The following is a 21,465-nucleotide window of genomic DNA, read 5'->3' as shown; positions in this document are numbered from 1 at the left end:
GTCGCCCATTGGAATTGCTCTTAGGTTGTTTTAATTTTCTTTTAATGCTAATGTGGACGCGTGAATTCTCGCCGGCTTAATGTTTAATTAAGTTGTTTTCATTTTAAATATGCACGTACAATTTTTTTTGTCGGCGCCGTCAAAATGGGTCGGGCGAGCGTTTAACGCGTATGCCAACCAAAACGCAGAAGCGGATGTCCGTGTCCGCCTGACCGACTCAAACAAATAAAAAACGGACGAAATCTCCGTCCATTTGAGTTGGCCCGTTGGAGTTGCTATTAAACATAACAAGTCGGAAACGGATTTCTATACCAATCATTCAAACCACAACAGTCCGCAGTACTACTAATTCAAATGAAAAGAGTCGCAGTCTGGCACACGATGTCAAAAGTCTGTCGCTGCGCAACGCAGCGACTCCTTTCTTTTGCTTTTGCGGGGTATTCAGTGATCGGAGTCGGACCGTTCCCTCCCCTGTTCCCTTCCTCCATCCCCCCTGTTCCCTTCCACCCCACCAACAGCAGGCGCCAGCCCGCCCGCCCGCCGCCACCACGCTCCCCTTGCCCCGAGTCTATAAGAGGACGCACCGGTTTCCGCATCGCTCTCCTCCACACCACCCGTTCCATCAGCCAGCCCAAGCACCAAACCCGCCTCCTCCTCCGCACCGGCGGGGCAGCAGCGACCGGAAGCAGCAGCCCGGTGCGATCCCTCCAGGTAGGCAACCGCGTCCTCGCCCTACTCTTGTCGCGCGCGGCTTGTCAGCTTGACCCCCGAGCCGTCGGCGCGCTCGTCTCGCTGCAGAGGGCCTCGCTCGGTGGGGCACTTCGTCACCGCCGCCAGCCGGCAGGCGCCTCGCCGGAGAGTAGCGCTGGCCACGCGGCTGGCGGCGGCGAAGAAGCGCCACTCTCCGGCGAGGCGCCTGCCGGCTGGCGGCGGTGAAGAGCGAGCGTTTTGCGCTCCTCTCGGGCGAGGCGAGGCGAGCGGCGGTGGAGAGGCGGCGGATCGGGCTGTTGCTATGATTTAGTTATCGTTTTCTCCTGGGGTTAGATCCGCACTCAATCGTGACTTCCATGTCCTTGTTGCTTTCTCAGGGTCACCAGCAGGATGAGGGCTTTTGCGACCGCAGCTTGGGTGGTGTTGCTGCTCGCGGCGGCGGCGCTCGTCTCTGTCTCCTCGGCATCCGCTTCGATCTCGGCCTCCGTGGACCCATCAGGTATAAAAGGCCTCGCTTTCATGTTTCTTGGCACATTCCCTTTTTGCATCGACTTGTAGTATCACATTAGTGTGCTCCTAATACTAGGATTTATTTCGGAGTTGCGATTCCTCTCGTTTTGGTAGCTTGTCTGTCCCATACTTTCCAAGTTAAGATACAGACAGAATAGCATACAGTTGTTCCGCTGTCATTGGTGTTCTTGTTATGGGAGACTATTTTGTCGTATCCTCTATCCGTGTTAGCCTAGTAGGATTTGCATGTTCAGTCATAGACGCAACGCTGACAATCCTTTGCTTCTTCCGTTGAAGGTTGTAAGGCCTTGTTTTCATGTTTCTTGGCACACTTTTGCATCCATATGCACACTACGTGTGCTCGTAATACTAGGATTTACTGTATTTCGGAGTTGCGATTCGGCTCCGTGCGCAGGCACTCTGTTTTGGTAATTTGCCTGTTGGATACACTTCCCAAGTCTGAGATACAGACAGAATAGCATATAGTTGTTCCGCTGCCATTTTGGTCTTCTTATTGTGGGAGACTTTATTTTCTACTCCTACTACGTACTATAATATCCTCTGTCCGTGTTAGCCTAGTACTAGTATTTGCACGTTCGATCCTAGACGCAACGCTGACAATCCTTTGCTTCTCCTGTTGAAGGTTGCAATGCCACCCAGCTGGCCACCGCTATTGTCAAGAACTGTGTGGAAGAGTTTGAGCCAACCAATGCCGCTGCCTGCTGTTCCTCGGTTCTGCCCACAGTGGACATGGCCGGCTGCCTCTGCTTGGTGGTCGATGAGCCTCAGCTGGCGCTATCGGGCACCACCTCCCAGGCCGTGTTCAGTCTTTACCTGAAGTGTGGAGGTAAGAGACGTTCCCAGGACAAGCCGTACGAGGCATGCGATGATTTCTTTGCGACGTCTCCGCCATCCCTGCCAGCGCCCGCCAGTCCGGCGCCTCCTGCATCACCAAGGGACATGTACTACCCTCCAACTCCCGTCAATGAGGATTCAAGTTACAAGATCGAGTTGTCCACAGATGTTGGCGTTTGGGTGACCGTGATAGTCTACCTGATTGTCATGGGCTTCGCAGTTTACGAGCGTCTGACTCGTGGTACTACTTCATACTTAATTATTGCATGTCAACCTAGTTCGATTATATAGGACTAATGGTGCTTTTCATTTGGTTTGCAGGAGGAAATGACAACGAGGGTGGGCAAGAGGTGAACAATGACCAGGATCCAGAGGGGCAAGGAAACCCTCGGCCGGACGGAGCTGCTTGACGATCAGCACTTCATCACCGGGTACATTATTTTCAACCTGGCCTTTGTTCTTTATTCTGATTCGCATCATCTGGTCTTGGCATTTACTGTTCGACAAGTGGCCTAATCTTTGTTTTCCGACAGGATAGGAAGACTGAAATGGGCACGGGAACCTACTGCTCAATCAAGATCATGTCATGGAGAGGAAGCCTGCCATAGTTTATTTTTATCAGTAGTTGCGCCTTTGATGAGCAAGGAATGTAATGTGCATTTGCTCTTCTTTGACTCCCCTTTGATCCGAATGTTGAACTTTAAATGTCTTTCGTGGTGAACTATTTGCGTTGTGGTATCCAAAATCGTTCGTGCATTTGGGGGTTGCTTGGATTGTGACTATCATTGTCATATCCACATGATTTTTGCCACACTTGTCTTAGTTGAATTGCTCAAATTGTTAGCCACACTTTGGCTTGCCTAAGAAAATCATGCCCCACTTTTTATGTCTATGACATGTGGGGTTCACTCCTCATAAAAAAGTCTTGCCTTAGATGTGGTTAGAACCAAACACATACCTAACTTGATCAAACTTGCCAAACTTGCCTAAGGTTAGATGTGCTAAAGCGTGGCTAGAAACCAAACAACCCCTTGTTTTAACCTAAACGCTGCTCCACTCGATTCAGCGTCCGCACACAGGCCGTTCATCTCGACAGTTTCGAACCAAGAGAAGAGAGAGCGGTGGGTTTTGTCGCTTCCAAAAATCAGGAAACACGCCCACCCAGGGAGCGTTCTATCCACTAGTAGTTGGGGCGCGCCCGTGGCAGGTGGTGCCAGGTAGATGAACGCCCTTTTTACTTTCCTTTTTGGATCAGGATAGCAGCACATGTACATGCAATTCTTGATGGGACTTATTATATTGGAATATCACCTGAGGAAGAAACTGAAATGCCATACCCACAACGATATAGCATTGACAGGAGCATGTTGTTGTTTGGCAACATAGGATACATTAATAGAAATTACACGCACGTCGGCCCCGACAGCGGTGGCGGGCCCTTGATGCCTCCCTCTAACCGTGCGGCTGACAAAGCTGCGGCAGTAGCTCGTCGTCGCGGACGGCGACGACCCTCCAAGACACGGTGTTGATGGAGGCACGAGGGAGATGTTGAGCTTGGTCTAGAGGTCCCTGATGGCAGCCCTAGTCCTCTCGACAGCAAACTGCTCCGCGCCGTTGGGGTCTTGGTTCCTCAACTTCCTTGCCTACAAATGAGTTTCACTTCATATCTTTGGCATGACTGGTTCTGAGCTTCTATGATTATATGAATTCTGAGAGAAGCGAGTGTGCTCGTTCAAACATACACTGACTTCCGGCTCACCTTGTGGCTCTGAAAGAGCTGGAATGGCTCTGGTGAAGGTTTACAGACGCCGACTTGCTCGTGAAGATAGATAACCTGCTTCCGGTTCTTCTTTTCTGCAAGGACTTTTCCTCAACAAACATTTGTAGCACTGGTTATATTTATTTCAGTTCTTAAAAAAGCATGGGACGAATAGGAGAAAATAGAGGAATATCAAGGTAAGATCCTAGGAAAGGATGCCTCAAATTAATTGAATGCCCACTGAAAGGAGTCAGACATATCGTGCAGTATGAAATAACATTCTTCAAATTATGCAAAGGAACTACCTTTGTTGTCCCATTGGCTCGATAGACATCAAAGTAGTGTGAACTGATTCAGTCTCCGTCTATCTACAATGTTATTATATCCTGACAAGAAAAAGCAAAACTAATTATACTACCACAAGTTTTATACAAACCACATCAGACAGATATTAGATCAAAACGGACAAGAAAGCATCAACGAAGTTTAAAGATTCCACCCTCTAGATTAACATTGGACTGTAGACTTGACAGCGAAATCAGTTATTTGCAGCTTCTTTCCACAAAGTTTGCAAAAGTTACAAAAAATAACCGTTTTTTTAACATTGCCACATTTTTAGCAGAACTCAAATAACCTTGTTCAAATATGAGAAAAGTTATAGCTTAATGATTAACCAAAGTTCGTTTTCTTGAAAAGTGTATAAAACTTTTACAAGAAGGCCTGTGCGCATTTATCTTGTCTCGGCACATTCGGCTGCCATGTTTAGTCTAACTCATGTACATCAATATGGGCATATGCTATAACATTATGATCTAATTGTAGAACATCGAAACATATGATACTATATTATTAGAGTTCAGAACCATCATAGGCGTTGGTACATCTAACGAGGATATGTAAAAAAAATGTACGACTCACCCTGGAGCATGGATGGGTACAATGCATTGTAGTTAATCCAAAAGCGAATACAAGCTAACATGAAGTGCTTTCAGTTTGGCTGAAAAAAGGGGCCTAATGAGGCCATGACTTGGCTTTGTCAGAAGCCTGTTGTAGGCAATGGCAAGAAACGGCCAGCAGTAGTGCAATCTGGATACTCACGCCTGCAATGATTTTGTAGCATTGCCACTAGACCTCTTACGCTTATATTCACATAAATCTGAGTGAAGCTGCATCAAGAAATATATTTCGGACATGAGAAGCAACAACAGTAGCTTAAGAAAAAAACATGTTACATATAGTAATATTTCCTTACAGCCTAATGGTACGAACAAATCAAAGTTGCTGGATTTGGTAGTGTAGCTAAAAGACAGAAAATGCAAGTTGACTATGATGTCACTGCTAAAGAAGCATAAATAGCATCTATGTCTAGTGAAAAAACAGAACAAAAGAAATTATCTTCATGTTAATCCATCTATATCTAGCATAATGATTTTGTAATATGCTAGTACAATGGTATAATAAATGATCTTGTATGGCTACCGCATGAAGTATGGTGTAAAAAAACCAGAAAATTGAGTGAAATAAGTCATGTCAACATAGTATAAGAAATCAATAAAAAAGGGATCATACATCATGTACACCAAACCGGGTTGATCTCCCTTCTTAGACATGATAATCACTTCCAAATTAAAGACCAATGCTTGCCTATAATTCTAGTTGGAAAGTAACCTCACTTCTAAGAAATCTGAAGGTTCTAATTTCCAAATAATCCACTCCTTGAATGTTCTCTCATGATTCTTGAAAGAAACCTTTGAGTTGCACAAGAATAGTAGCAAAAGTAAGTAAACATGAAAGAACAGATCAACTCAAGGTGCAGATGGGTAAAGCAAGATCATCCAGTAAAACTGAAATATTTATCAATCAAATGCTAATAGCCATATGACACAACCAGCAAGGTAAGAAATCGATCGGGTCATGGAGGAGCTCACCCAGAGTTTAGGCCCGTCAATCTGGCCATATGGACCCTAGATGTAGAGAGAAAGCATGCATGCTCTTCTTGCTCCCATAGCACCACAGCAAAGTAGGGGTTGGAGATCAACTAATAAACATGGAGAGATCCATATATGCCAATCAACTAATAAAACATCACCGGAGAAGCACATGCATACGTGGAATATGAACATAAATAAAAGCACCTGCTAATGACAAAAAGAAATGACTTAATATTCAAACATTACGCCATCGATAGGTAGAATACAGAAAGTGTATCTGTAACAGTAGATGTTCTCATTAACAAAATGAATCGTGTTCCCATCTTCAATTTTCCTGCAATTTCACCTATTTTTCATGCCTCATTAATTATCTAGGGAATGAGACTATGATGAACAGCCGAGCACTAAATTTTAATGCTAACAGCCTTCCACAAAGCAGATAACACCAGTAGCCAGCTTTTCAAGATCAATTAGCATAGCTTGTCTGTCAGAAATAAATTGCATCACGAAAGCATTCCAAGACTACCTGACTGTCAGAAATAAATTGCAGCAAATAACACCAGTAGCCAGCTTTTTAAGATCAATTAGCATAATTTGAAGAAAGCTTAGCATGAATATTGTATTCATCACTCTGTTAGAGCAGATTTTGGTTGGTTGCGGCAACAGCAGGTTGATGAATTTCATGTACTATCAGTACTGTGCAGGTGCATCCAAATCTGTATGATAGCAGAAGAATAATATAAGCAAGAAAATAGAGTACTTCCATGCAAAGAACCATAAAGAAAGGTATAAAATAGGAGTTTAAAGAGAATCTTTGATGAAAAACCTCACAAAAAGTGACCAGAAACTAAATCTTAGAACAGAGACAGATCTTGTGTCAGCATAATAAAAATGAAACGGCTATTTGACTAATTGAACGACCAATTAGATAGAGCATAGGCATTTCAAAACCTAATGTGGATAATAGCTAGTCATCTGAACGGATTAGAAGGCATGAGGGAAATTACATATGAAGCGAAGCAGTACATCTAATTATCAAGATTTTAATCCCCAAATAAACATTCTAAAAGAACATGAGAATATCTTGTTGTCGCCTTCAATTGACAATCTGAGAACAAGATTTGCAAGAACATTTAGTATGCAGACATGTTTTTCTTTTATCAATTTCCTTGGGAGTTGGGTAAAGTAACTCTTGTTATATATAAGTGAACATAATTACGTATAGTCCAATCAGTAACTAACAAGGTATGCAAGTGAAGTGTCCAGGCTGTGCAAACTTACAGCCTGAGATGGTTTCTCATGTAGAAAATGCAACAAAAGCGACCCTTGCAAACACCAAATCATTTTGGCACCTCTGATTATTGCGTGCGTCGGGATGGTTGAGATGTGGCTGTTGCAACGACGTGCGCACATCAATGCTTGCCATCGTCCAGGCCTGCGTGCGCTGTAGCAAACAGAAGAATCTTGCGCATCAGGACCCGCAATCCAGGAAATGGGAACAGAAAACTGAGATGCAGTTGAGTTTACCGACGAAGATAAAAGATTAGAAATATCATCAATAGAAGCTAAGCAAATAAGAGTTCAGAAGGAAAGTAAACAAATAAAGTCAGTGTCGGTTACCTTTTAGTATCTGAATTAACAAACGCCAGCCTTTCACCCAAGACAAGATCAATGATTAGCTACGTAGCTACTCAGCTAGTGTTGAGGTCCACAGTACATAGCTAACAGATGACTAATTTTGATCCCCTTAGTCTGAACTATAACAATCTAATTAAAGTTGCGGTGGCAAAATAGAACCTTTCAGATGGTAACTGGGCAGTGGAATGAACAGGTAGAATTTTAGTTCAGTAGCGCACTTGTCGTTTTACACAAATTCATGGACCATGATTCAGCTACCAAGTCAACCAAAACCCTAGCTGTTTAGTTCTATCTGGTTTCTACTACATGGTTGACGTAATAAACAGAATCCTCCCTCCCTCCCTCCCTCCCTCCCTCTCTCTCTCTGTTAGATGCTGATGCCCAATTCATTCCATCCCCGAAACAAGCAAAATCATGAGTGTTGCAACCCCCTTCTCAGACCAAACCCCCAAACAATGTACGAAGGAGAGAAGGCACATCTAATCATCAGTTTAATTCGCTGGAAGTGTGAGAAATTGTGAGTACTGTATAAACTACGCCATTTTTTAAAAAATAATACATCTTTTTTATTAAATTTCAGAAATATTACGCCGTAATTATATTTTTTAAAAATAATATCCTGCCGGCCTACTGTTGGCCGATTGGATCCAGTCGGCCTGCTGCTGGCCGATTGGACCCCAGTTGGCCCACTGTACGCTGATTGGATCCAGTCGACCCACTGCTGGCCGATTGGCTCCCAGTCCGTTTCCTCTAGGTCGACAGGTGCATGCACCCATTTATCTTTGGAATGAGTATTTGAAAAATGTTGAAGAAGTATTTAAAAAAATGTTGATCATGCATATAAAAATGTTAGTCAAGCATTTGAAAAAAAATGTTGAACAAGTATTTAAAAAATATTGAAAAAATATTTAAAAAATGTTGAGTAGGTATTTGAGAAATGTTAAAGAAGTATTTTAAAAAACCGTTGATCATGTATATAAAAATATTAAACAAGTATTTTAAAAAAATGTTGATCATGTATATAAAAATGTTAAAAAAGTATTTTAAAAAATGTTGATCATGCATATAAAAATATTACATTTTATTTTAAAAAAATTCTGATTGATCGTACATCATTGATGCAACCGGAATACACGACACTAGAAGCCTGGCTGTTGCTGCTGCAAGCAGGGCGCGGCGTTCCAAGAGCAAACACTCTATGCATCTAGCATAAGCATGCCAATGCAACACCAGTTGCCACTATTCTTTTTTACTGGAAAAGTTGGAATGCCATGGTGCAACCGACTATGCATATGCTGCAAGTATGGTCGATGGTATTTCAAGTTAGAGGACGATGTTGCAAAGCCGACCACATGAACGCTACAAGGATGACTGGCATCAATGTAAAGTCAAAAGCATATCGTTGCAAGGTCAATCGGTAGATTTGTCCCCTAAAAAAATTAAGCGTAGATTTCAACATTTTGGAGAAGTAAGCTTTCTTTGCATCGTTGCTAAGGCTGGTTTTGTGATTAATGCGCAGCTGATATACATTTCTTCTACACCTCCGCGTGAGGCTCCCTCTGGTGGCTCCGTTCCATGCTATCTTACCATGTGACAGATGTTTTGATGAACACACCTATTTTCTCTCTCGTTGCAACGCACGGGCCCTTTTGCTAGTATGACTCATTAGAAGTAGCCACTCGTAGAAATTATCTTTTAATATGCGCCCATGTGGAAAGTTAAAGCAGTCCAACGTAAATGGACGGTGACAATTCAACGTAAATAGATAACTTGTTTCAAGCAATACATTCTAGAGCTCACTATTGGGTTCTACATTATTTGCTCTCAAGCAGCTCTCTATCCAGCAAGGCGTGTATACACAGGACGATTGTATCCAATCATCACCATCTACGGGTAAGCACCCCAAATCCTCAACCTTGGAGTTCTTAAGATGGTAGGCCACTACTCTTGTATCCGATATGTGCAAAAAGATAATCTCCTTGTAAGGATGAAATCCAAGTATCCTTGAAATGTATTTATGGAACTTTTTCTGAACACTAACTTCAGTGGCAGAAGCAGTAGTGGCATCATCGTTGTCTGAATCCCATTCCAGTTTCTCTCTGTCAAGTGTTTCATCATTGTTATCCCTCAAACCTTGCACGAACCAAGAGCCATGACTGTGTTCCCAAGGAAAATTTTCTAGCAACGGCTTGAGGCCAATCTCATGCTTCAACATCCATTCGGTGTGATCAATTGATTCATTAAGAAACCAAATCTGAAGTTTGCAGCAATCACCGACGAATCCATAGTAAACGCCATTCCCGGATTTTCCCAAATGAGGCATAATATCTCCGCGTGCTTCACTAATCGGGGGGAGTTCAATTACTCGGTACTTATTATCCCCTAAATCCAATCTGCACAAACAAATAAATTCGTTATTACTGTACAACATTAGCTAGCTAGTCACCTTAGTATTGGGTGGCCTTTGCTAAGAAAAATAGGGAAACAAAACATATATACCTGATAACAAAAAATATGTTGTACACATAGAGCCGGCCCCGCCAATACACAGCATCACGAGGGAACAACACGTTTTTCATGAGTGGTAGTAGCTTGGGGTCGATGGACCGTGGAGCCATCCCTTCTCTAATAAAAGATCTCTCCTCCCACAGCCATGTCTCTGACGAGAATGCGCTTATGGTGTAGGGCGATGGGGGCCACTCTGAGTTTGGGTTTGCAAGGTCCAATGCGACCTCGTTCTTGGACCGACGGCGAACACACTGCATGAAGAACACCTCAAAGTGTGGCGAGACCATAGGATCGTACGCGAGGAAGTCGCGTTTGATGAAGCCTTTGGTCGCTGTCCGATCAGGATGACGCGGTAAACACGCCCACTGCCGCGTGGCCGGATTGGCCACGCCTCCCCAGAGGAGGAGGAGGCCGTTGCAGTGACCCATAATGTGGGACCACTCATCGTGGACGTCGTCGAGGTAGCTGAGGTTACCTTGGATCTTGCCCGCGACAGAGGGGCGCGAGAGGAACGCCGGGGGAAGGTGATAGCCGTCAACGAAGTTGTAGACGGCGAAGATGCCGGCCAGGGAGAGCGGCAGGAGGTCCTTGCGCAGCAGGCCGTGGGCGTCGACGGCGGCGCACCACTCCTTGCAGACGGAGCGGCAGGCGGCGAGGCTGCGCGGCATCAGGCGCCGGAGGACGTCCGCGAGCACGTCGCCGGGTAGCAGACCCGCCGGATCCATGACAGGTAGGTAGGGGTCTCGATAGTCGATGCTTTGCTTCTACCTCGGCTACCAACAAGGGAAGATATATATAGCCAGGGCCCAAGGCCAATGGTAGGTTAGAGTTTGTTCCAGTTTCACACCCCGATTTGTTCAAGTCCGAGTCCGACCCCGTGAAAGCCACCAAAGTGCCAATGCTCTCCAACCAAAGGTAGCAGCAGAACTATTCCAGATTTGCCTAATCCAGGCTCATCCAGTCCGACCCCGTGATTTGGTCTTGACGATCGCGTCATTCCGGCCGGCGAAGAAGCTGAAGAAAGCAATCCAGGCACCGGGCCACTCTGAACAAAAACTCTTCTTCAGCCGGCGACCTCCGCATTGCAAGACCTTAGGGCGTTGGATCACGTATTGGATTTGGCCATGGACTGAGGAATCAAATCGGAGTACGGACTGGTTTTGGGGAAAGCACGGGAGATCGGACAGCTTTGATTCGATCTGGAAAGGACCACGTCTGGTTTTGTTGTACTAGTACTGTAATTGTTTACTTCCACCTCTGGATCCGGTGAAAAAAAGAAATTTATTTCCACTTCTGGATAATTTTTCTTCCATGTTGATTCAAATTTGCTTTGACCTACCCGTACAAAAGTGTCCAGTAAACTGCATATTATAATTATGAGCATGAAAATGTTGCTGAGGTTCCCTGGAAGGCCAACCGTTGGGAATTTCCTATTGGACGCTCGTTGCGTCAAAGTGTCGCCCTTTCGCACAGACCTGCCGATCGAGCGATGTCATGGGCCGGCCCATTTAACCTGTTTGCAGTGTTTCCGGTTTTGGGAACCTTCTAGAGTTTTCCAAACGGTTTTTCCGGTTTCTGGAATCTTCTAGAAGGTTCCTGAACCGGCCTTTTCTTTTTCATTTTTCTATTTCTCTTCTTTTTTGTTTTTTGTTTTCCATCTTTCCCTTTTTGTTTTCCTTTTTTCTTTTTCAATTTTTTTGGAAATTTAAATATTATTCAGAATTTCAAAAAATGTCCCTGGTTTTCAAATTTTTTTCATAAATTCGAAAAATGTTAGTTTATCAAAAAATGTTTGCGGTTTAAAAAGAATTGTTCTGAGTTTCAAAAAATGTTTCTGTTTTTCAAATTTTGTTCACAAATTCAAAAAATGTTCCCATTTTCCAAAATTTGTTCACAAATTCAAAAAATGTCCGTGGTTTCAATTTTTTTCTGAACTTCAAAAAATGTTCCTGTTTTTCAAATTTTGTTCACAAATTCAAAAAATGTTTGGGAGTTTCAGAAAATGTTCGTGGTTTTCAAAATTTGTTCGGAATTTCAAAAATAAATCACAAATTTGAAAAATTGTTCTCATCTTCAAAAACTTTTTGGAATTTCAGAATTTGTTCGCATTTTTCTGAAACTGTTCTGAATTTTTTTAAATCACATTTTCAAGAAAATGTTCGAAAACGTTCTAAACTGTTTGATTTGCCACTGCATATATGTTTTAGAGATTAGTGGTACTAGAAGATATATTTTCTGGCATCTCTGCATATATTTGTTGGCATCTGTTGTAGCTTTTTGTTTGTTAATTTGTCCAAAAATCCTGATTTTTTTTACTTTTCACATTGCATTTTTTATTATAAGAGTATGGCATTTTTTTAAGAGGATGACATTTTTATTATGAGAGGATAACAGTTTTATTTATAAAATCATGGCATTTTTATTATTGTGAGGATGACATTTTTATTATTGTGAGGATGGCATTTTTATTATTTAAGAGGATGACATTTTTTTAGAGTTGGCATTTCTTTACTGCTTTTTTGCAAAAAAAAATTGGGTGCCGACTAGGAAAATGGCAACTTTTGTGGCATTTTTTTTTCTATTTTCTGTTCATAGCACTTCCGGAAAGAAAAACTATTTTGTCGATCTTTGGGCCAATTGGGGTCACCATGATCCTCCCCGCTGGGGAACGGGGGAAGTTCGCTCAAGGCTCCCTCCCAGGTGACGTTCCCCGACTATTGGGGTCCGAGCATCACAATATTGCTTCAATCAACTAGCAAATTGCTTCCAACTATGTACTTCCTCTGTCCCATAATATAAGAACGTTTTTGACACTAGTGTAGTTCCAAAAACGTTTTTATATTATGGGACGGAGGGAGTAGTTGTTTGTTTCCATAACACAAATTCACTCCATCGATTACATGTTTGGTTCCAACAAAAAAGGAATTTATTCCCAAATAAATGAAACTTTGTTTCTAGATAAATGCCATCTTGTTTCATGCAACAAGCCAATTACAATAGAATATGGTAGAACTCCATGAGCACTATGCCAGAACCAAACACTATGTGTTCTGGCCATACAACATTGGTCGCGATGCAAACTATTGACAAGATAGTAGCCGCGTCAGTGATCAATGGGTATGGTGATGATCAGGAGCATCAGGGATCGATTCCTTCGGTACCTATCTAGAGGTCATCGAGCCGCTTCTGCAGAGACACGATCTGGTGCATGGGCTGCCTCCAATTGTGCCAGATTGCGCGCTTTTCGGGCGTGTAAAGCCCCGCACAGAAACAGAGATTATCTTCTAGTATGCTTGTGTATGGAAAGTCAAAGAAGTCCACCTTATCATGACGACAATTCAACATAAACAAAGAGTTTGCTACAAGCAATAAGTGTTATAACCCCGTATTGGCTTCTAAACTATATTTGCTATCAAGGAACTCTCCATCCAGCAAGGCGTGTATACAACAGACGGCTTCATCCAATCATCACCATCTAAGGGTAAACATCCTGGATCCTCAACCTTGGAGGCAGGGGCGGAGCTACATGCAGGCAAAACTATGCCTTGGCCCGCCCTATTCAAGAAAAAACACTGAAGAGTGGACGGAAAGCTGGGCTCTGAGAGTAATTATTTTGTGATTTCCTTTGGCCTTGTTCCCTATGGCCCGCCCAAAAAATTTTGGGTAGCTCCGCTAGTGCTTGGAGGTACTAAGATAGTAGGCCACTACTCTTGTGTGTGACATGTGCAGAGATATAATCTCCTTGTAATAGTGAAATCCAAGTATCCTAGAAATATAATTATGGAACTTGGAACTTTTCCTGAACACTAACTTTAGCAGGAGTAGCAGTGGTGGCATCACTGTTGTCTAAATCCCACTCCAGTTTCTCTTCTTCTTTTTGCAAGAACCTTGTTGGAGGGTGGGTTTTTTTTTGCAATTCATATAGAACAAGATAATTGGTCCAGTTAATGCGGGAAACTGGAAGGATGATGAATCCATGCCTAGGTATGTCCTTCTACCATATTATATGGTTTGGTTTTGCTCTAATAAATCTTGCAGCTATCAAGGGAAAAAAACTATTTTTGCAAAAAGGAAAGTCACTTTGGAACACAGGTGTCAGTGAGCACTTTATTTTGAATAGTTTGAAGTTTTAGAAAATGTTTAAAGAATTTCGACATGATAATATAGATGTATAGTACAGAGGTGCAAAGTTTGATGGTGATGCGTGTTTTTTTAGCGGTGAACCTTGTGTGTACTGTTTACCTTTTAAAATCACAACTTTTTTTCATTTTTATGTGGCTCACGTGTCAACTTATTTATTTTTTTGCACGTGTCACTGTTCACCTTTCTAAGGTCATGAATTTGTCATTTAACCTAATCTTTTTTTTTTGCGGGTTCATTTAACCTAATCTGATGAACAGAGAGATGAATTTTTGCTCTTCCATCAATGACTCCGTGGCCCAATGGATAAGGCGCTGGTCTACGAAACCAGAGATTCTGGGTTCGATCCCCAGCGGAGTCGATTTTTTTTTGTCAGAAATGTTATCACCAGAAAGTCATTCATCCAATTGACCGTCCTTAATATCATTCGTCGAGGACTCCGTGGCCCAATGGATAAGGCGCTGGTCTACGAAACCAGAGATTCTGGGTTCGATCCCCAGCGGAGTCGATTTTTTTTTTTTGCCCTTATAGTTTTCAGGTTTTGAACTTTGAAAAGGGGAGCTACACTGATATCCTACCGTGGCAGAGCCGAAAAAATAACTTTTTTACAGGAAAATAGCAGATGTTCTGATTATGCATTAGCATACAGGGAAGGTACAGAGTAATCAGACGAAAAATAATCAATGAATCCTATAGGACAACAGAAGCTTTTGCTAACTTGAAGATCAACAACCCCAAGTTCAGAATTCACATCTAACGGGATGAAAGCACAGGCATCATTCACACAGTTCTTCGGTCATAGTGCATACTACTACAGGCATCATTCACACAGTTCTTCGGTCATACTGCATAGTACTACGGGCAAATAATAAAGGCAGTAAAAGGAAGTTCAGCTAATATCAGCGTTGAGTCTCGCAACAAAACACATCTATCATGTCTGGTCCATCCATAGCTTGGCTCACTTGCGTGCTTCAGCCTTCCTCTCCTCTTTCGCTGCAAGCAGTGAGGCACAAGGTTAGAAATCAAGCAAGTGTAGAAAATAGCAGATGCAGGTAAATGTTTTGATTCTAACATAACAGGTTTGTTCAGGCTTTCAGTTTTGTACGTGTCGACTAAATACATGCCGAAGCAAAGCTAAAACAATGTTACTAGCAGCGGCAAAAGAGGGTGTACCAGCTTTTTCCTCTTCGCGCTTCTTTGCAGCTTCCTCCCTCTGCCGCCGGATCAAGGTAAGGCGATCTGCATTTGCGAAAAAGATGGGTAAAGATCACGATTGTTTGCCCATAGTCAAAGGAACAATGCTCTGATGCTACTAAACAAAGATGCAACCACAGTAAACATCCAATGCACGAAATATATGACAACCTCATATATACTTGCAGTACATTAAAAAAAAAGAGGAAATACATTGTTTTCTATTCTTGTACTGCTTTGGGACTGAGGAAGGACACATATACTTAACGCTTAAAATGCACCAACTTCCTTAGACCTAACATGCTTAAAACCATATCATAAAATGGGCTTGCACACAAGGCTCAAGTGGGAAGGTAAGGTAAAATGGGCTTGAACATAGTAGACGTCAATTATAATCTTGGATGTGCTGTATTGAAAAAATATATATAATGGAAAGTATGATCATAATCGTGTGCACCGAAGGGGAGAATAGTTGAGACAATCTCTCTTAACCCCTCACCTAGGTCTTTCCTAGCCTGTTCTGTCTTCCCTTCCTCCTGAAGTCTCATATAGTGCGCTCGAGCTCTCTGCTTCTCAAGCTCCTCCCTGAAAGAGCAAAAAAAATCGTAGTAATTAAAATGCACTGAAAGTAACAGTACTGCATTGGCAATGTACATCCTCTTTTCTGGATAGGCTATTAATCGTTTCAAATAGTGAATTATATATTATCATTGTTGATTATAATTACAAGCGAAGTACATACAGCAGAATAAATATAATAACATAACATGGCATTTTTTTCTTCAACAGCCCCTGACATAAAACATAACAAAGGGTGGAATTTCCTTGTGCAACAACACCTATAGAACCGCCAAAAAGAACGGCAAGTACTAGATAGTCCTATTATATCAGCTCACTGAAATTTCATTTTTCATTCCAGAACTTGTACCGATTGTGTCAGCAACATTTCAAGTGCACTTATAACTCGCATAGAAAGGAGATAAATATGTTTTACACAATCATCAATGGTACATAAAGAAGCATGCCCAGGAAATGCATGCACACACCTTTCACGCCTGGAGAGATCAGTTGTCCTATCAACCTGTGCAGGTGCAAAACGAGTTAGCGAATAGATATGAACTGATAAATGCTTACAAGGCCCTAACTATAACACAGTTTATGACAGGAGTGTGCATAATAACAGCCTGAAGGAATCAAGTACATGCAGTAGAAAATTCTTATATTGGAACAGCAAATCTTCTTTCTAGAAAAGTAAACTTGTAATGTGGCCAGCCTATCCATAATCATGGACGCAGTACATTATATTTTGAAGATGAGGAGGAAACACATATTAAAAATCAGACTTACATCAACATCCTTGGCTTTAATACTCTTTGGTTTCACCAGGTTTGGATTGTCAATCTCGATGAGGCCTGCAGTGCCTTTGTGTTTCTGCTAAAGTAAAAAACAGAAGCAGATTGTCACGTAAAATAAATAGTGTATACGCTGAAGGACTGAAGGATCTAGATAGAGTTTGATGTAAGTTTTTCAGGAAGAGAATAACTTACGGTCTTCTCAACCTCTTCATCGCTTTCCTCCTCAATTGACTCTTCCCTTCTGTTAGATACCTCTTGCTTCTGTTTGGTTTACAAATACAAGCCAAGAGCCAAAACAAGCATATGAGATAGTCTAGTCAAACTGATCTTACTGATATCGTAATTGGGAAGAAATGATGCATGCAAACCTTCTTAGAAAAGGTCTTTGGGCGATCTGCTGAAGTACCAGCCTCTACATTCAGTTTCAGATGAAAACTATGAGAAGAGATTTGTAAAAGGGCCAATTCATAGGTACTCCCTCCGTTCCATAATCCTTGCTGTCGTTTTAGTTCAAAACGACGACAAGAATTATCGAACGGAGGGTAGTACAAAATAGTGAAAGGAGGATAAAAACTGGTGTTCCGGCGGATGGCGATTCATTTGTTTAGGAAAGTAGCTGGAGCAAACCAGGAACATCTACTTGTCCAAATAATTATCATGCAGCAACACAATGCTAGCATAACGTCAAATTTCCACCTTAATTTCAAAACTTTGGCAAAGTGTTGACAATTTTCACCTACGTACTATTGGAGTAGACAAAACCATGCCCCAGAATACAATGTTCCAGTTTACAGGAATCGTCACAAGAGCAAAAACAGATAAATAGGAACATTTTACCCACAGAGAACATTGCAAAATTAATATACCCACATTGCACAATGAATCTGAACGGAACAGTCGACAAGTGCTAAACTAATTAAGGTGCTACTTCCAATCAAAGCAGACAACCGGCCAGACAGACACACAGTTCTACAGGTGAACAAAGCAGTCATAACCGGGTCGAACAACCGAAACAATGGTCGATCGGGAGGAACGTCCACACGCGGAATGCAGTAGCTAGTAAGCCTCGGCACCAATTAATTAGTGGAGCCGGCTCGTGGAGGATACACAAGCAAACCCTTCCCCCATATTTTCAAAGGGTAAACTCAAGCTAACGAACCCAATAAGTGGCCAAAGCATCGAACGGATGGTCGATCGGGGCACCAAACCGTCCGATCTGCGCCTCCCACCCCAAAAGGCGCGACCTTGCGGCGCCAATCGACTCCGGTACGCTCTTCAAGCTGACTAAAACAAGCACAAGCGGACCGCGCGCCCTTGACAGCGAGCGCCTCCGCCGCGCGCGCCGGCCGCCGATCGCGCAACGAACTAAGCGCCTTACATCGACCGAACAAACCGCCAGCGGAGCTCGCGAATCGAACCGGGGAAGAGTAGAGGGGGCGGGCATTGCGGCGGCGCCGTACGTACCGAGCTCCTCCTTGGAGGAGAAGGTGCGCTGCCCGGTGGGCTTGCCCTTGAACTTGCCCTTGGCCATGGGGCGCGGCTGTGGCGGCGCTGGGGAGAGGCGGCGGCTGCGGCGCGTGCGGACTCCTCGAAGCTACCCTAGCTACTTCCCAGGCTGCTTCCCGCGGGGTGGTGGGATGGTCTCTCTCTCTCCCTCTCCTGCCGTGCGGCGCCTCGGCTTTTATTGGCTCGGCGGACGGAGGAAGTGCGGAGAAGCCAGCCAGTGTCCTGGGCCCAGCCGGCTCCCCCGCGGCCGTGTCGTTTCGGGCTCCGCGCGGCCCGGCCCGGCCCGGCACGGTGCGAGTTACCGTGCGCGCTACGGTAACGAGCTCGACTTTTTTTTCTTTTTCTTTTTTTTTAAATGAGTTGCGACTTTTCTTACTGCGGCGACAGGCGAGAAACGCGCACGTTTTACCGGTTGGTACTTGGCACACACGCAGGTCGACGTTTATATTTATTGATTGAAATTTTTCTCTTGACCTTGTTATTTTCTTCTGCGTAAACAATGCAGGCTCGACCGATGGATTCTTGATTTCTCCGTTACAAAAAAAAAGGAATTGACTGGCTGATGCACGGTTGGCTTTCTAGCTAGCACATGATGACGACACGTGTCCGCCGTCGTCGCTAGCTTCTTTACGTACTACCTGAGGCAGCAACAGATGCCGCCTTCCAAGGCCGAGCAGTAGGCCTTGCTCGCAGGGTAGCCGAAGAAGTTGCAGTCGTTCCTGCACGCGTCGAGGGCCGCCTGCGGCGCCGTCTTGCACGTCGGCTTGGCGACGCAGTATTTGGCCCATTGCTCTGCTGGGCCTGCACACACACACGCACAACAAACCAAGACCGAGTCAGGTCACCTGGCTTCGTTTCGTTGGCAGGCTTCATCAAAACATAACAGTGTAGATATACATACACATATTGTACTTCCTCTCTCTCATAATATAAGACATTATTACATTATAATATACTCACATATTAGATACAATAACGTCTTATATTATGAGCACGGAGGGAGTAACATGGAAAATGAACCAATAATGCCCTCTCTTTTCGTTTACAAGGCTCAATTCAAAAATCTCACAAATCAATGTAGATGGTAAAAAAATATTTATAATTTGTAAAAGCACCCAATTAATGCGCTAGTTTCATGCATGCGTCTTAAATTATGAGACGGAGGAAGTAGCATGGAAAATAAACCGATAATGTTTATAGGACTTAATTAAAAAATCTCACCAATCAAGATAGATGGTGAAATAACTTTTATATAGTTTGTAAAAGCACTCAATTAATGCGTTATTTTTCCTCACAAATAGTGGGCTTACCAATGCATGTAATACATGCATGCGTGACCATTGAATGGCCAAAACTCGTACCATTGGTGAGTTTTCTCTTAATCCTTGCATACAGCGATTTAATGCATCTTATAACTTGAACATATGATGGGAGAAATACAACTGAGACTTATAACATGAAAGAACCAAAATTTTAAGGTAAGCCCTATAAACCATAGAGATGGTATGTCGACGATGAGGTTAAAGAAAATGGCCCGATGCGCGCGCACACCTGCACACGTACGTACCTATGTCCCTCCCTGCCGCGTGGCACGAGAGGAGAGCGGCGGACATCACGAGGAGGAGAGCCACCAAGCACATAGGCGTCGCTTTCTTGTTCATGGTGAACGCCATGAGGAGACTTCTTTTCTCTCCTATGCCCGCCAGTGTCTCTAGCTATGAATACAGTGCTCTTGTGTACGGGCATGGGGTTTATATAGGGAGGGGGCGACCGGATCTTGAAGATCAACTCCTTTACTCTTATATTTCTCTTCTTATTAAATGTCAATATTCTCCTATTTATATCGACATTAATTAGTACTACACCAGATCACGTCCATTAATTCCTTAATCAATGATTTCCCCATGTTTTCTGCAAAAAGTAGGGAGTACAAGAATATGTTTAGTACAATGCATCGTCATCGTCAAAGTTGTATATGTTGCAAAAAACCACTGTTATTTTGTAGGACGAAGGTAGTAAGTTCCACGTTTCACATATTTGAAAATAGACTGAATTCCAGTTTTTACTCCCTACTTAGAAAATATTGACAATAATTACCCTCTACTTTGATATTTGAAAATGACGACGTGGCAAGCCACGTGTACTTGATGCTCGGGACCCACATGTCAAATTGTTATTTGTGAAGGAAATATGCCCTAGAGGCAATAATAAAGTTATTATTTATTTCCTTATATCATGATAAATGTTTATTATTCATACTAGAATTGTATTAACCGGAAACATAATACATGTGTGAATACATAGACAAACAAAGTGTCACTAGTATGCCTCTACTTGACTAGCTCGTTAATCAAAGATGGTTATGTTTCCTAACCATGGACAAAGAGTTGTTATTTGATTAACGGGATCACATCATTAGGTGAATGATCTGGTTGACATGACCCATTCCATTAGCTTAGCACCCGATCGTTTAGTATGTTGTTATTGCTTTCTTCATGACTTATACATGTTCCTATGACTATGAGATTATGCAACTCCCGTTTGCCAAAGGAACACTTTGTGTGCTACCAAACGTCACAACGTAACTGGGTGATTATAAAGGTGCTCTACAGGTGTCTCCAAAGATACATGTTGGGTTGGCGTATTTCGAGATTAGGATTTGTCACTCCGATTGTCAGAGAGGTATCTCTGGGCCCTCTCGGTAATGCACATCACATAAGCCTTGCAAGCATTGCAACTAATGAGTTAGTTGTGAGATGATGTATTACGGAACGAGTAAAGAGACTTGCCGGTAACGAGATTGAACTAGGTATTGAGATACCGACGATCGAATCTCGGGCAAGTAACATACCGATGACAAAGGGAACAACGTATGTTGTTATGCGGTCTGACCGATAAAAGATCTTCATAGAATATGTAGGAGCCAATATGAGCATCCAGGTTCCGCTATTGGTTATTGACCGGAGACGTGTCTCGGTCATGTCTACATTATTCTCGAACCCGTAGGGTCCGCACGCTTAAGGTTTCGATGACAGTTATATTATGAGTTTATGCATTTTGATGTACCGAAGTTTGTTCGGAGTCCCGGATGTGATCACGGACATGACGAGGAGTCTCGAAATGGTCGAGACATAAAGATTGATATATTGGAAGCCTATATTTGGACATCGGAAGTGTTCCGGGTGAAATCGGGATTTTACCGGAGTACCGGGAGGTTACCGGAACCCCCCGGGAGGTATATGGGCCTTAGTGGGCTTTAGTGGAAGAGAGGAGAGGTGGCCAGGGCTGGACCGCCCGCCCCTCCCCCCTAGTCCGAATAGGACAAGGAGAGGGGGGCGGCGCCCCCCCCCCTTCCTTC

The 21,465-nt window shown here is 43.2% G+C and overlaps 3 protein-coding genes, 1 long non-coding RNA gene and 2 other non-coding genes across 10 annotated transcripts; 3 read left to right on the top strand and 3 right to left on the bottom strand.

The window, feature by feature from the left end:
• Positions 1-467: 467 nt before the first annotated feature.
• On the top strand, positions 468-2,800 carry LOC123174292 (non-specific lipid-transfer protein EPAD1). 2 transcript variants are annotated; one of them, XM_044590048.1, is made up of 5 exons: positions 468-711; positions 1,089-1,210; positions 1,865-2,317; positions 2,398-2,507; positions 2,615-2,800. In XM_044590048.1, exons 2-4 carry the CDS (start codon positions 1,102-1,104, stop codon positions 2,484-2,486), a joined length of 651 nt encoding a protein of 216 aa, XP_044445983.1. In that variant the 5' UTR covers positions 468-711; positions 1,089-1,101; the 3' UTR covers positions 2,487-2,507; positions 2,615-2,800. The 2 variants fall into 2 exon arrangements, with proteins under 2 accessions (XP_044445983.1, XP_044445969.1); XM_044590034.1 differs by having other exon boundaries at positions 2,610-2,800.
• A 543-nt stretch (positions 2,801-3,343) lies between these two features.
• Positions 3,344-5,584, bottom strand: LOC123063108 (uncharacterized). Of its 4 annotated transcripts, none has more exons than XR_006430085.1 (4): positions 4,754-5,584; positions 4,141-4,221; positions 3,819-3,939; positions 3,344-3,719 (listed from the first exon to the last, which is right to left on the bottom strand). It is a non-coding gene; the product is annotated as an uncharacterized lncRNA (long non-coding RNA). The 4 variants fall into 4 exon arrangements; XR_006430077.1 differs by having other exon boundaries at positions 3,836-3,939; XR_006430084.1 differs by having other exon boundaries at positions 3,819-3,930.
• Positions 5,585-8,601: 3,017 nt separating this feature from the next.
• On the bottom strand, positions 8,602-11,173 carry LOC123063101 (F-box protein At5g07610). The gene is made up of 2 exons (XM_044486840.1): positions 9,904-11,173; positions 8,602-9,797 (listed from the first exon to the last, which is right to left on the bottom strand). Exons 1-2 carry the CDS (start codon positions 10,635-10,637, stop codon positions 9,194-9,196), a joined length of 1,338 nt encoding a protein of 445 aa, XP_044342775.1. The 5' UTR covers positions 10,638-11,173; the 3' UTR covers positions 8,602-9,193.
• A 3,167-nt stretch (positions 11,174-14,340) lies between these two features.
• Positions 14,341-14,413, top strand: TRNAR-ACG (transfer RNA arginine (anticodon ACG)). Its single transcript has one exon. It is a non-coding gene; the product is annotated as a tRNA-Arg (tRNA).
• A 74-nt stretch (positions 14,414-14,487) lies between these two features.
• TRNAR-ACG (transfer RNA arginine (anticodon ACG)) lies at positions 14,488-14,560 on the top strand. The gene has a single exon. It is a non-coding gene; the product is annotated as a tRNA-Arg (tRNA).
• A 176-nt stretch (positions 14,561-14,736) lies between these two features.
• Positions 14,737-18,267, bottom strand: LOC123063090 (28 kDa heat- and acid-stable phosphoprotein). The gene is made up of 8 exons (XM_044486831.1): positions 18,066-18,267; positions 16,970-17,013; positions 16,794-16,862; positions 16,594-16,677; positions 16,293-16,327; positions 15,746-15,831; positions 15,226-15,291; positions 14,737-15,045 (listed from the first exon to the last, which is right to left on the bottom strand). The coding sequence occupies exons 1-8, from the start codon at positions 18,130-18,132 to the stop codon at positions 15,011-15,013; spliced, it is 486 nt and encodes a 161-aa protein (XP_044342766.1). The 5' UTR covers positions 18,133-18,267; the 3' UTR covers positions 14,737-15,010.
• Positions 18,268-21,465: the final 3,198 nt, after the last annotated feature.

This window comes from Triticum aestivum, chromosome 1A (assembly GCF_018294505.1).
Source record: "Triticum aestivum cultivar Chinese Spring chromosome 1A, IWGSC CS RefSeq v2.1, whole genome shotgun sequence".
Taxonomy (NCBI): Eukaryota; Viridiplantae; Streptophyta; class Magnoliopsida; order Poales; family Poaceae; genus Triticum; species Triticum aestivum.
Note: the sequence above shows the minus strand (reverse complement) of the source record. Positions and strands in the feature narration are given on the sequence as shown.

Excerpts from the sequence above, each read along its gene's own strand:
- LOC123174292 (XM_044590048.1), top strand. The coding sequence starts at position 1,102 with ATGAGGGCTTTTGCGACCGCAGCTTGGGTGGTGTTGCTGCTCGCGGCG. Across the intron at positions 1,211-1,864 it reads GGCCTCCGTGGACCCATCAG|GTTGCAATGCCACCCAGCTG; the intron begins GTATAAAAGGCC and ends CTCCTGTTGAAG. Across the intron at positions 2,318-2,397 it reads TTACGAGCGTCTGACTCGTG|GAGGAAATGACAACGAGGGT; the intron begins GTACTACTTCAT and ends TTTGGTTTGCAG.
- LOC123063101 (XM_044486840.1), bottom strand. The coding sequence starts at position 10,637 with ATGGATCCGGCGGGTCTGCTACCCGGCGACGTGCTCGCGGACGTCCTC. Across the intron at positions 9,798-9,903 it reads AACATATTTTTTGTTATCAG|ATTGGATTTAGGGGATAATA; the intron begins GTATATATGTTT and ends TTGTTTGTGCAG.
- LOC123063090 (XM_044486831.1), bottom strand. The coding sequence starts at position 18,132 with ATGGCCAAGGGCAAGTTCAAGGGCAAGCCCACCGGGCAGCGCACCTTC. Across the intron at positions 16,328-16,593 it reads TTAAAGCCAAGGATGTTGAT|GTTGATAGGACAACTGATCT; the intron begins GTAAGTCTGATT and ends GCACCTGCACAG. Across the intron at positions 15,832-16,292 it reads GATCTCTCCAGGCGTGAAAG|GGAGGAGCTTGAGAAGCAGA; the intron begins GTGTGTGCATGC and ends TTGCTCTTTCAG.